Source organism: Cimex lectularius, unplaced genomic scaffold, assembly GCF_000648675.2.
Source record: "Cimex lectularius strain Harlan isolate CLEC.00 unplaced genomic scaffold, Clec_2.1 scaffold150, whole genome shotgun sequence".
NCBI classification, from domain to species: domain Eukaryota; kingdom Metazoa; phylum Arthropoda; class Insecta; order Hemiptera; family Cimicidae; genus Cimex; species Cimex lectularius.
In genome coordinates, this window is record NW_019392717.1 from 1,092,002 (window position 1) to 1,106,563 (window position 14,562).

The following is a 14,562-nucleotide window of genomic DNA, read 5'->3' on the forward strand; positions in this document are numbered from 1 at the left end:
AGGAGAAATTTATCAAATACTTTGGACATGATGGGAAGTAAGCTTATTAGGTGATATGCTGAGGCTTTTCGAACTGGCTTGCCAAAATTTCTTCTTAATTACTTAAGAGGCCACTAAACATTAGGTTAACGAGATGACTGAAGTTCCAGAACCCTTAATAAACATCTACAATAGAGAAAGAAAGTAAAAACATGGATCAAAAGGCATTTGGCTTCAACATAAAACATGTAATTAAGGGTTTTTAAAAAACACTTTCTAAACTCTTTCAATGGCGTCAGAATAACGATATACTCAAACCTGGCAGCCATAGGTAAGACGGAGAGAGAAATGGCTTTGAAAACATTGAACTTAGCCTTTAGGGTTATGCCCTCATTAGCTATGAATTTAAACCAAATGGAATTTAAGCCTAGAAGAGCCTGTTGTGATGTTTTTGTCCAGTAATGGCTGTATGAAAGAGTTGGAGAAATATCCACTGTTAGATATTTATATTATGTCTATACAATTTCAACATCCAAACTTTGTTCCTGCTGTAGCGGTCACCATCCTTATGGGAAATCATTATTTTTGATTTGTCCAGATTGATACTAAGTTCCCAACTGTCAATATAATTTTAATTATAAACTGATCTATCATTTTTTTATAAATATTTTGGGTTTCATCCAATATAATCACATCATCTTCAAATAGTAATAATTTCAAATCATTATACTTTCTACTAAACTGTCTTTTAAGTTATTAATAAAAATATTAAATAGTGAAGGGCTGAGGTTACAACCTTGTTGGTGTCCACAACAAAAGTTCACTAATATTTATATTGTCAACTCCATTGTTGATTTTTAAAATTTAATATCAGCATATATATTTATTCATAGGTTAATTGATTTTATCAGTATAATGACGGAGAAGAAATGTGTTTTAATTTAAAAATTGCTACCTTATTTATAATAATTTGAATAATCATATATATTTATTTTGGGAATAGGTATTTTTCAAAAATTAATCTGCAGACTAACTTCCAAATAGTTTCAATTTCATTAACACTAAATGATTTATAATTTGTTTAAACTATAAAAGCATAAAGAAAGAAAATCATCTACTCTTACTACTAACTTGACTTACTATCTGGTTATTATCATTTTAATTGACAACAGTTTGAACATTATAACAATATTTTGGCAATTTCTTTATGGTCCTCATATATATACATTTTTTTTACATTTCAGATGAAAAAAGATTCAGTTGGTATATATGGCAGAGCAAATATATTCTTGTGGTTTGGCCTTTTTAAATCCATCGGATTTGCTTTGAGGGAGATTCCTCCTGGATGCATGGATTTATCCAAGATAACAAAGATACCTCCAACTATCGAGTACTACGAACAGTCTGTTAGTCCTTTTCAATTGGATTTATTAATTTATTCAATAATGTTATAAACAATATGTGTTGAATGTGATTGCTTTTGTTCTGGTTCAAGAGAATTCCATCTAATGCATAAATTTATGTTATGTGATGTTAAATTGATATTTTGGTACAATTTTTTTTTTATTACATTTTTTTTGGTATTTACAACTACAAGTGATGTATTAAGTAAATATGTTTGTATATGTTGAATTATCATTTGAGGTTCTTGTAGGAGAAGTTGCCCAGTGGTAACACTCCTTCACACTGATATCTTGTTCAGTCTTCACACAATGAGAAGGTCTCGGGGCCACTTTCGCTTCAATCGTCTTGGAGGATTTTCAGGTAGGGTTGGAAGTGGTAAATTTCGTACGAATAGATTACTGTATGTGTTCAGTGATTGATGAAATTTTTTATATCGGGTTTTGATGAGTTCATGTACAAACGGGATCTGTAGGTCTTTATGGATAGTGTAATTTGAAACGTAAAAAGGAGCATTTATAATTTGACGGAGAATTTTAGATTGGATTGATTGGAGACGCTGGGAATTGGAATCCTTGGTTGAGCCCCACACTTCACAACCATACACCCAGAGAGGTCTAATCATTGTCTTGTAAATTAAAAGTTTATTTTCAAGGTCTAATTTTGATCGTGAGTCGAGTAGTCTTTTTAACAATTTATAACGTCGGTTTGTTTGCTGTCTTTTCAGTCTTGTGTGGGGATTCCAAGTTAGTCGTTAATCCATGAAAAGTCCAAGATAATGCACAAAGTCAGTTGTAGGCAATGGAATTCTATTTACACTCACCGCAGGAAAGATATATTTACGTAAGGTAAAATTGATATGTGTGCTTTTTGTTAGGTTTACCTTTACTCTCCACTTTGTGAACCATACTGTTAATTCATTCAGGTGTTGTTGTAAGTGTTGAGTGTTAATTGAGGGGTCTGAATTGCATGTAAGAATCGCTGTATCATCAGCGAATGTGTGAGTCGAAATGTTAACATGTGTAGGAATATCTGCAGTGTATATGGAAAATAGAAAAGGGCCAAGTATGCTTCCCTGAGGAACACCCACCCTTATAAAGTGAGAATTCAGTTCCCTGACGGACTCGACAAAATCGATCTGTCAGATAAGATCTCAGTATAAGATGGAAGGATGTTCCTCAGTTTCCAAAGCAAGCCCGAGTGCCAGACTCGATCGAAGTTAGTACAAATGAAGCACAATTTTAGATTATTTGATTCAATTTTAATAAAATGTTATGTAATCTTATTAACTAAAATTAGTCAGACCTATTTGCCATAAAATTAATAATTAAAATCAAATTCAAGCTTTTAAAAATTACCCAGCTCAATTAGAAAAAATCTAATGTTAAAAAGCAATTACAACTTTAGAAGCAGTTTCACTGCAATGTATATTTTTATAAGAAGAATTATTTCTGTATATTAAATTTTAGATTGCTAGTAAAAAGTATACATTTCATTTTTAAAAATGTTGGCTTGTAGAAATTTCTTTTTCGGGCTCATATTTATCATGGACGGTTTGAACCGTGCGATGACATAGAAGGAAACTGTAAAATATCTATCAGTGTGCACATTGGCGCCAAAAGCACAAGTTCATCAGTGAGTATTTTTCTAATCTTTTGCTAAGAAATATTAAAATAAATTATAATTAATAAATAATAAATTATAATCCTTTTTTAATGGCATTAAGCTTTAACATATTAGCATGATTCCATGTAGCATGTATATAGCATATGAGTTGGAATCAAATTTTAGGGGTGTCTAAAAGCTGGCAGTCTTTCATGATCATTAGCTACCTCAGTCCCCAAATCAAATTATCTATTGCTTCACAGAGTTTATTTAAATTTTTTCCCTCCATATGAAATTACAGATTATAGAAAAAACCATCTGCCCAGTTTGGAAAGAAACTCTGATTCTGGACAATGTATATTTTTCTGGTGAGCCAGCATACTACAAAAACCAACCGATACCTGTTGTAGTTCAAATTTGGAATCACAGATCGAGTAAAAATTATTATTATTATTATTATTATTTAAAGAAGGATTGTTCAAATTGTTATGCACATCACTTTTCCAGATAATCTAAAGACTCTCATGGGCAGAATCTTTTGCAAACCTGAAGTATATTTAGCACACGAGCTATTAGGAAATTCACATCCTCCAGCATTGAAATGGTATAAAGTTGCACTTGGAAATAACACAAAAGGGGAAATTTTAGCAATATTCGAATTAATTGAGGTACGTAATAACATTTCAATTAAAACTTGTAAAAAGGGTAATTGCATAATTTTAAATGCATACACAGAAAAAGGATCAGCAATCTGTTGTGGATTCAAAATTGGTGAAAAATATTCCAAACTATATTCAGCCAAAGACCGTGAAATACAGGCAAAATATAAAATGTTTAACATAATTTGATTGTCATGTTATTTAATAATGTGGTTTTATAGATTGGAAGTGTTATTTTGGGGGATTCGAAATGCTAGTCATAAAAACTTACCCAAAGTTGACCACCCAAAAGTAATCGTGAATTGTGGTGAAGCCGTACTCGAATCTCAAGCTTTGAAGAATTCGTTAAATTTCCCCAATTTTTCAAAGTTCCCTGCGTTTTCAACTGTGGTACTGTAACAAAACAAAGAATATTTTTTAGTATTTAGTAGTAAATATTAATAATTTAGGAAATACCACAAAACGTCATCTTTGCACCGCCCCTGGTCATTAGACTTTTTAACAGTAAAAGCCACGGCAAATTTCAATATATTGGAAGTCACACAATCAAAAATGTTCAAGAGGTGAAAGTTCGTCTAGTAAGAACTGATGATTGGATGCAAATTGGAAGCCAGATATCTGAGAAACAACCAAAGAAAGTTTCTTGTAAGTAAAAAAAAAAAGTAGTTCAGGCATAAAGTTACAAGTGACCAATATTTCTTGTAAAGAAAGGTCAATTAATGTTTTAATAATTTATTAAACTTATGATGTTAATAAATTTTATTATATTCCAGTTAGTTTTTCACCTAATTACCATAGAAAAGAATACTGTACTGACAATGAATGCGATACGTCAGAAATGACACCTCTTATTCAAAATTTAAGCTTAAAGCAACAAGATGTTTCAGTAAGCTGTAAGCAGGTTTTTAAATTAAATAATGTATCAGGAAAGAATGGTTTTAGGAGACAATTGAACCGTTGTTTGCTCAAAAAGTGAAACAGAAGTTGAGTGAATTTGCATCTAGATTTGGCTACAGGCAACAATCGGTTGAATACCAACCTTTGAAAATGGATGCAAAGCTAATTAAACATCCCGATCTAAATGAAAAATATTTTGACTGGTGGACCAAATATTTTGACTGTACAGATGATATTTCAAATAAAAAGGTAATAAATGTTAATATTTTTGCATATTTTGTAAAATTAGTTTCACAATATTTAAAAAAAAAGAAGAAAAATAGAATTCTTGGAGTAAGTGACTAGTTATGAAAAACTGTAACAGATTGCAGGAGTAGCTCATTTTGATGTCAATACAAAAACGAATATTTAATGAACTATCAGATTTAATTAAGTTTATTTCAACAATTAAATTAAATTATATAAGCTATTGACACCTACATGTAGAATTCAACCCACGAATCTCTTGGCAACTCGTGAGAATCACCCACTCTGATGTTTGGTGGTTCGAGGTTAGACCTTGGTCATGTACATTCATGCCTAAAGTTAGGTTCTAGGGCTATGACAACAAAAGACCACTTGAGATCTCTGTGCATGTAGTTTTACCCTAACTCACTTGCATACATTCTTCTTTTTAGTGAAAATGGGATCTACAAATCAATAATGACCTAGTACAAGTTTTACTGCATTTTATTGGGTTCATCCTAAATAAAAGTATACAAAGTTAATGAAAAACCCAATATTGTAGAAAATTAGCAAAAATATTTCAATTTTCAATGGAAAATTAAAAAGAAAAAGTGGTACATAAACAAAAAACAAAAAAAAATCATTTATTGTGAAATATGGATAAATCACAAATATTTTGAATTATTTTATTAAATAATTAGTTATCTTAATTGTTTAGTAAACCAAGAAGTCCAAATGGATTGATGTGATAAAAACAATTAAAATGATCTATCTTGTTTTCATTTAGAGTAGAGGAAACATCACCGGAGAAAAGATAAGACATGAAGGCCAACAAACCGAGTTGAAAAAGCGTAAAAAGAAAATTTCCAAACTTGAGGTGTAAATTTTACATTTACACTGGGCTTGGATTCATTATCAATATTTTGCAGGTTTACCCATGCGAACTTGAAAAATTACCTATATTCGATGGTTTTAATGATGTCCTAAGGACTTTCGACATAAGTAAACGCGAACGAAGAATATTTTCAGCAGAGCCGAAACACATCGTTGGGAAATTTAAGGTTGATTTATTGATTTTATTCAGTTCATAAGGAAAAATAAGTGAGATTATTGTTATTATTATTTTAGTAAAAGTTCTATTCTACATTTAGCACTATGATAGATTGATAGATGTATAAACATTTATTTTATATTTTGGGTTCTTCAGTTTAGATATATTGTTTTCACCCACTTAAATTGATAGTTACTATTTTGGGAGATGCATCATTGATAAGCAGATCAGGATGGTCAGAAATGATGATACATAACTTATATATATTCATAATCATGGTCAAAATTATGATCATTTGGTCATAGCTGTGATGAAGTGTCCCCATAAAAAACTTCCATCTTCTTGGCATTAAGAAAGAGTTTATAGATGAGACAGTAATGTATTGTCACAAGTACCTTTGCCCTGTGAATATAGAGATGTGTTTTGGCAAATATTCTATTGGGTTGTCCGGAAAATAATGCAGGATTTTGGTATTAAACAAAAAAAAAGAAACTAGTTACTTTAAAGCAATGTTCTTTAATCAAAATAATTTTCTCCCAACGTGTTGGTAACTTATTAATTCCGTCTGAGTAGAATTCAGAATTTTTAGAATTGATAAAGTCAATAAATGCATTTTCCAGTTCCGTTTGATTTTTGAATATTATGTGTTGTAAGTAGTGGTCCAGGTGTCTAAAAAAATGGTAGTCAGTAGGCGAGAGGTCCGGAGAGTAGGGTGGGTGAGGCAAAGTTTCATAGCCAAGCTCCAATAATTTTTGTGACGTTACACGTGACACATGTGGTCGAGCGTTGTCATGCAACAAAATGGGCCCTTTCCGATTGACCAAAGAGGGCTTCATTACTGCCAATTTCTGATGCATGGTATTAATTTGGTTACAGTATGATTCAGCATTGATGGTTTCGCCAGGATTTAAGAAGCTGTAGTGTATTAAACCAAATGAAGCCCACCATACCGTAACCATTACCTTTTTTTGATGAGTTGGGGGCTTTGGAGCTTCTCCTTTGTCGAGCCACTGTCCAGAACGTCTAGTGTTATCGTAGAGAATCCACTTTTCGTCACATGTAACAATTCTGGCCAAAAATGGGTCATTTTTGTTTCGACAAAGAAGTGATGCACAAACATCAAAGCGCTGATTTTTTGGCGATCGTTTAATGAGTGTGGAACCCAATTTTCGAGTTTTTTCACTTTTCCAATCGCCTTGAGGTGGTCAGCGACGGTCGTTTTACTGACTTTGAGTTGCTCTGCAAGTTCTCGAACAGTTGTTTTGGGGTTTTCTTCCACCACTGATCGCAGAACATCATCATTAAGAGAGGAAGGCCTTCCACGACCTTCTTCATCTTCAAGGCTGAAATCTCCCTCCCGAAATTTTTTAAACCACCTTTGCACAGTGCACTCATTAACACAACCCTCGCCCCAGACTTGGTTAATGTTTCTAGCCGTTTGGTCTCCGCTTCGGCCGAGTTTAAACTCGTAAAAGAAAATCGTACGAAATTCTCGCTTTGACATTATAAGGATGACTGAATTATTTCCAAGTAGCGGAATGCTACAGAGGTAAACAAACAATATCATTTGGAAGAGGATTAATAAGTGTTGACATTCATACAAATGAGTAATCCTGTAAACGTAAACAGAATATTTTATATAGATTTTTTTTAATGAAAACTTAAAATCCTGCATTATTTTCCGGACAACCCAATAATAATATAATATTCTCTTTGCCACCCTTAGATGAAGAAATAGCATTTCCTAGTCTTACCGAAAATCTACTGAAATATATTTAAAATAAGCTAGACTTCAGTGCATAATTTACTTTCAGAATGGTAACACAATAAAGACATTTTAAGAAGAATGGTAATGCATGTTAGTAAGTGGGCTCTAAATAAAATAAACCAGAACAATAGTATAGATATCCTAATTAATAACAACTAACATCTAATTGCTCCTGGAAACAATCTTCACAACTTTCTATAAAGTCTCAACGGACTATAAAGGAGAGGAAGAACACAGGAGATCATCAGATACAATGATATGGTATGCAGATGGCTCCAAAACAAACGAAGGAACTCGATCGGGTATTTATTGTACAAGCCCAAAACAAGAGCAATCAAACTCATTAGGGAAGTACACTTCGGTCTTACAAGCAGAAATACCACTGCCATCAATGCTTGTGCCCTGAAAAATCTTAAAAGAGGTTACACTGACAAAAAAATCCTCATAAGGTCTCATAGCCAAGCAGCCATTAAAGTATTAGCATGTAAAATAATCACATCAAAATTAATCAGTGAATGCATCCAAAATCTCCAAAACCTGGGGAAACAACAACCTAATGATATCTCGGGTGCCAGGGCACAGAGGAATTTTGGGTAACGAGAAAGCAGACAGACTACATAGGTCCTGAACCTATACTTGAGATAACAAAAACAAATATAGAATCCTCCATCGCCATCGCAGAATGGATCCAAACAAAACAAAAGGAGAAGTGGTTAAACTTTAGCGGTGCTAGGCATGGTAAACTTATGATGAAACAACCCCCACAAAGACTGGCAAAATCATTGCTGCAACTGGAGAGGACTAAACTCAGAAGAGTGATAGGACTACTAACCTGTCATTGGCATTTGAGAAAACATCTACACAACATGGGCCTGTAGAACTCTGTTCCCATTTGCAGATTATGTAATGAGGAGTAGGAAACAGCCGTCCATACCATCTTCGAAAGCTAAGCAACAGCTCATTAATGATTTAACCTAACATACGAACAAACTAAAATTGTTGCTGGGACAATCAATGATCTGACCTAAGGAGAAGCATTGAGTCTATTGCACTGAACTAAGGAACTAGGTAGGTACAATAAGACAGAAGGTGAATGCATCCCAAATCTCCAAACCTGGGGAAACACAACAACCTAATGATATCTCGGGTGCAAGGGCACAGGGGAATTTTGGGTAACGAGAAAGCAGACAGTCTGGTCAGAGGAGGATCTGCAAGACCATACATAGGCCCCGAACCTATTCTTGGGATAACAAAAACAAATATAAAATCCTCCATCGCAGAATGGATCCAAACAAAACAAAAGGAGAAGTGGATAAACTCTAGCGGTGCTAGACAGTAAACTTATGATGAACCAACCCTCACCAAAACTGGCAAAAGCACTGCTGCAATTGGAGAGGGTCAAACTCAGAGGGGTGGTAGGATTACTAACAGGTCACTGGCATCTGAGAAAACATCTACACAACATGGGCATATACAACGATGATCCCATTTGCAGATTATGTAATGAGGAGGAGGAAACAGCCACTTATATCATCTTAGAATGCAAAACAACAGCTCAATGGAGATTTAACCTAACTGCAGAAAAAACTTAGGGAATCAAATTGCAGCAGTGACATTCAATGACCTGGCACTTCTAAGGAGAAGGATTGAGTCTATTGCACTGAACTAAGGAACTAGGAAGGTACAATAAGCCAGAAGGCTGCAGTGCCTTGGGAGTACAAACCCCGCTTCCTAGTATCTTTTTCACCATACCATACTATACCATACCAACATCAATATTCTCCCAAAGTTAATGACATTTAAAACTGTTAAGCTCTGTTCTGCCATGACAAAATAAGCAGCTATAAAAGAAGACTTGTGGGCTGGGTACCCCAACCACTACCAAGTTTATATAACAAGTTTTGGATTAATTGATGTAAAACTGATAGTGAGCGAAGGTTTTTATGGTAGTGTCTAGCTCCATCAGATGTCGGTACTACTCTGACAATTTGGTTTATGTATCATGTCACTAGAGTGAAACAAAAAGAAAAAAACCGAAATAATCAAAAGTGAAAGGTGTATTGGCATAGTCTGATGGTTTCCCAGCAGACAGATGTTTGGAGATGTTTATGCTACTTGTTATGAATGACTTAAAACTAGATAAATACCTAAGATAATAAAAAATAATAATCCAATTTTCAGTACTATCGTCTAAAGTATGTCTAATATATTATGTAAATAATGAATGTGGCATACCAGTATAAGAAACTTGAGTGATTTGTACATCTGTGACAGTATATATATTTGTTGCAGGGAGCAATAGCTGTATACGAACATTTTGATGATGATTATGTCACAAAGACAGGAATGGATCCAAAATGGGGTTACTTCGGATCTTTGTCGGATGAGATTGTCGATTTAACCGTACGGGTTTATGTCGTGAGGGCCTATCAGCTTCACAACCCAAGGAGGATGGGTAATTTGGAGACGTACATTGAAATCGAAACTCCGTCTTTAACTATTACAGACAAAGACAAACTAATATCACAAGATTACGAACCTGTTTTCGGCAAGTAAGTCTTTCTTAACGACTTAAAGGAGATTAAATACTCCTTGGTTTTAAAACTTCAGGCATTTCGAGTTCTCAGTGAGCCTTCATCACGATTACTTTATAATGATTCGTGTAATGAACGGCCGTCAATTAATCGGAGAAACAAAGATAGATATAGAAAACAGATATTATTCCATGCATAGAGGGACATGCGGATTACAAGAATTATACCATACGTGAGAATGCGTCTTTTTCTATAATGTCAATCTTTCATAAATTTGTCTTATTTAAAATCTTTGAGTTCAGAAATGGTTATAACGCATGGAGAGATATTTATCGGCCGACAGAAATTCTAGAATGGCTATGCCTCACTTATAATTTGCAAAGCCCTAAGTATGAAGTCGATTCGGTTAAAGTGGCCAAACGAACTTTCTTCACGTCTCAGAAGAAAGGAGGTAGGTGTTTTTAAGCTAAATAAACACAATTACAATTTATTTATTTATTAGACAAGAGAGAGTGCTTGGCATTATCCGTTTTAAGAAACTGGCATACCATACCTATAGTCGGATGTCATCTGCTCAAAGAACATGTAGAAACAAGGTCACTGTTCAACAATTCAGAACCAGGTATCGAACAGGTAAACAAAAATTCACTTTTATTAATTTTTATATGTAAGATTACATTTTTTATAGGGAAAATTAGAAATGTGGGTTGACATGTTTCCCAAATATGTTGGAAATTTTATTCCTCCTCCGGTTGACATCAGTCCTAGAGCGCCTGATGAATTCGAACTTAGGGTTATCTTATGGTCAACGTCTAGAACGTATTCTTTATTGGCTAATGATTTCTACCATCAATATTGCGACCTATTCGTCAAAGCGTACGACCTAATTAACTTAATTAAACTGAAATTTTTAATTTGATTTCCGTCTCACAGTTGGATAGAAGGCAAAGAAGACATGCAGCAAACCGACGTGCATTTCCGTTCGTGGATTGGCGACGGACTTTTCAACTGGAGGTTCATTTACCAGTTTGCGTACCACCGAGAAGGGTTCATAACTAATTTGAAAAAGCAAGGGAAATTGGAAACGAAAGCGAAAATTCCTCCAGTCCTTTACCTTCAGCTTTGGGACAACTCAAGAATTTGTCCGAACGAATATCTAGGTAATATTTGAGCACTAGAGGGTAAAATGGGGATAATGTTTTTAAAAATTTCCAGGAAATCAATTTTAGTGCAGACAATACCGGCAATGAAATACCGGCAGGTCTCGAGAATCACCAACCTCGGCTGTTGGCAGAGTTATCCGTCCAGCCGCCGGGGTTGGGCTCCAGGGGCTAAAAACAGCTTGATCATTTCAGCCCCAACGCAGTCTCCAAATCCAAATCCATTCACATTCTCACTTACATTAAAATACTTCCTTTCCTATGTACTAACTGACTCATAGTCAGTTAGGCTGGTCGAGTACTCATATTCCTCCATCACCCCTACACATATAATATACTAATCTAAATGAGTTTAGATGGGGGACTCAATATTCCATCAGTAGCTCTCTCACATTCACATTCATGCTAATAAATTCATTCATAAGTTCAATCAATCAAAAAGAAAAAATGAAGAAATAAACCAAACACTACAAAACGGACTGAATAGAAAAAAAAGAAAATACTCTACACACTAATATGCGAATGCGGAGAAAAATACATCGGCAGACAGGACGGAAAATATAATTACGGGACACAATAGAAAACAACCACGAACCATCGACAATAAAAACAAATATGAAACTACTACAAAACGTGCAAAAAAGAGCGAAGGTCAAAAAGCCGGCCTCGAAAAAAACTTCAAAACATTACGCAAATTAAAAAGAAAAAAGAGCGAAGATCAAAACGACTGACTCGAAAAGAACTGACACCAACTCACAAACATCATTTACACCATTTAAAACATTAAGGAATTAAAAAGAAAAAAAAGGGAAGATCAAAAAGACCGCCTCGAAAAAAAATGAACTTACGAACAATAACTCACAAACACCACTTATACCATTCAAAACATTACGCAAATTAAAAAGAAAAAGAGCGAAGATCAAAAAGACTGACTCGAAAAAACCCCCCAAAAAACTGATAACTCATAAACATCACTTACTCCGTTTAAAACATTATGCAATTTAAAAAGAAAAAAAAGCGAAGATCAAAAAGACTGATTCGAAAAAAAACCCCAAAAAACTGATAACTCATAAACATCACTTACTCCGTTTAAAACATTATGCAATTTAAAAAGAAAAAAAAAGACTAATCTAAATGAGTTTAGATGGGGTACTCAATATTCCAGCTCTCTCACATTACACAGTCATGCTAATAAATAAGTTCAATCAATAAAAAAGAAAAAAACGAAAAAAAATCGAAAAAACTGACAACTCATAAACATCACTTACACCATTGAAACATTACACAATTTAAAAAGAAAAAAAAAAGAGGATCAAAATACCGCCTCGAAAAAAAATTACGAACAATAACTCACAAACATCACTTATACCATTTAAAACGTTACACAATTTAAAATGAAAAAAAAGCGAAGATCAAAAAGACCGACTCGAAAAAAACTGACAACAATAACTCATAAATATCACTTATACCATTTAAAACATTACGCAAATTAAAAAAAAGTAGCGAAAATCAAAGCGACCGACCAGAACAGCCAAAAAGATCCCTACTTCAATTCAATATTATCATAATTCATCAAAGACACTCACACCCATACAGCCCCCCCCATAATTAAACTTAATCACTCTTCGTCCTAGATGTACGGTCAAAAATCATTCTATGAATCAGATATTCTCAACCGCGCAGTATTTTTCAAAAATTGCTGTTTAGTAGAAACAATTTTAAGTCAAAATTTTAGTACTAAATAAAGCGATTTTGTTATACAGGAGGATTTAACGTTCAATTACCCGTTTGGTGAGGCGGACGAGGGGGGTCAAACCAATTTACAATACTTTCGTCATACTATTTACGATTAAAAATACATGGGGTATGTCGGGATTCGAACCCCAAACTGCTAGCGTGGTAAGTACGAGTCGGACGCCGAACCACTCGTCCACCCACTGGTCAACCTTCATAACTAATAAACTTTCGCCTTTTATTAAAGAAATTGTAGCCTATATGCCTACTTTCTCAGTTGCTGCTTTGGTACTTAATCGCATTGCTTCACAAACCATTATATGCACTAACCAAAGTTTAAGTTAGTGCTGGCAAACGAAAGTTTAAGATTCTACGTTGAAAATAATGCAAGATTTTAAATAAATAAGTAACAAACAGGGCCGTTCGACCTATTCACCTTTTGAGGCAAAATGTGACATTATTTTCTAATCAACTTGATCAAAAAGCGTTTTACTTTGTATAAAATAATTAATGAGCTAATTCTTCACTCAAGGCTCCCTTTCCTTGGATCTTCATCGAATTCCTGAACCGTCAATAAAGCTGTTCGGAGGTTCAATTTCTAATCCAATCAAAAATAAACGAACGATCGACTTGTTTCAAAAACGACACATCAGAGGATGGTGGGAATTCACAACGCCCATTAAAAGCGGATCGAGCAAGAGCGAAATCGTTATTGTAAGAATGTTTTAAAATCAGTAAACAAAGAACAATATGTAAGTATGAAAAAAATTTCACAGGCGCGGGCGGACCTCGAGATGGTCCTCTTAAGACTGGAAGACGCAGAGAAAAATCCTGCTGGATATGGAAGAAGTGGACCTTTAGCTCTTCCTAAACCAATGTAAAACATTAGAAACCTCTATTATGCAGTAGTCCGCAGTACAGTAGATATTTTATATTTGCAACTATATACATAATATATAAAAAGGGCATTGGCGACAAGAGGTACGTGTAGTGTGGATGCTGAATAGTCATATTCCATCGGTAATAACCTTTTGAGTTCGTCTATGTTCTTGTTTTTTGTGAACCCATTCTGAGATGGAGGATTCCGTGTTTGTCCTTGTTATCGCCAGTATAGGTTGTATATATTAAGTCTTGCAGATCGTCTTCCAGTTTGTCGGCTTTTTCATGACCAGAATAACTTTGTTCGTTGACAACCAAGATATTGTCTGCCAAAACGAGCTACAAATGTGCTTTAGTGCTGCACGAATATATCTCTGATAATCTAACTGTATTGGCTAATAATGATAGAAACCTAATCCATTATCTAAACATTTTAGAAATGTAGAAGGTTAATATGTTAATTAACAAAGAAAAGACGAAAGTAATGGGGATAGGTAAAGTGCCGCATTGGGCTGTGAGACTTGATAAGAGGGAAAAAAGTAGGGCAGATATCCCGCTTTGGGTACTCAGGAGCGTACCTGAGCGTAGACGGATTCGAAGATGTAGGGCCGAAGGATAAGTGCCGTTAATAGGTATTTCGGTGCGGTCAGGAAGGGCTTTCTCAACAGCA

At 34.5% G+C, this 14,562-nt stretch overlaps 1 protein-coding gene across 2 annotated transcripts in view; it reads left to right on the plus strand.

Annotated features, from left to right (window-relative positions):
• The window catches only part of LOC106664295 (fer-1-like protein 6), a 41,182-nt gene that overhangs the window by 17,438 nt on the left and 9,182 nt on the right, over positions 1–14,562 (plus strand). The window contains exons 13-31 of one of the 2 annotated variants that reach the window (XM_014389894.1): positions 1,224–1,385; positions 2,899–3,015; positions 3,287–3,419; positions 3,493–3,653; positions 3,721–3,803; positions 3,866–4,034; positions 4,094–4,289; positions 4,418–4,530; positions 4,587–4,790; positions 5,554–5,643; positions 5,696–5,827; positions 9,878–10,137; positions 10,196–10,351; positions 10,422–10,570; positions 10,622–10,752; positions 10,808–10,995; positions 11,053–11,279; positions 13,546–13,727; positions 13,790–13,890. In XM_014389894.1, coding sequence (XP_014245380.1) covers positions 1,224–1,385; positions 2,899–3,015; positions 3,287–3,419; positions 3,493–3,653; positions 3,721–3,803; positions 3,866–4,034; positions 4,094–4,289; positions 4,418–4,530; positions 4,587–4,790; positions 5,554–5,643; positions 5,696–5,827; positions 9,878–10,137; positions 10,196–10,351; positions 10,422–10,570; positions 10,622–10,752; positions 10,808–10,995; positions 11,053–11,279; positions 13,546–13,727; positions 13,790–13,890 — 2,954 coding nt within the window. Of the gene's footprint in view, positions 1–1,223; positions 1,386–2,898; positions 3,016–3,286; positions 3,420–3,492; positions 3,654–3,720; positions 3,804–3,865; positions 4,035–4,093; positions 4,290–4,417; positions 4,531–4,586; positions 4,791–5,553; positions 5,644–5,695; positions 5,828–9,877; positions 10,138–10,195; positions 10,352–10,421; positions 10,571–10,621; positions 10,753–10,807; positions 10,996–11,052; positions 11,280–13,545; positions 13,728–13,789; positions 13,891–14,562 lie in introns of those variants that run through there. The other variant, XM_014389903.1, reaches the window with a different exon arrangement.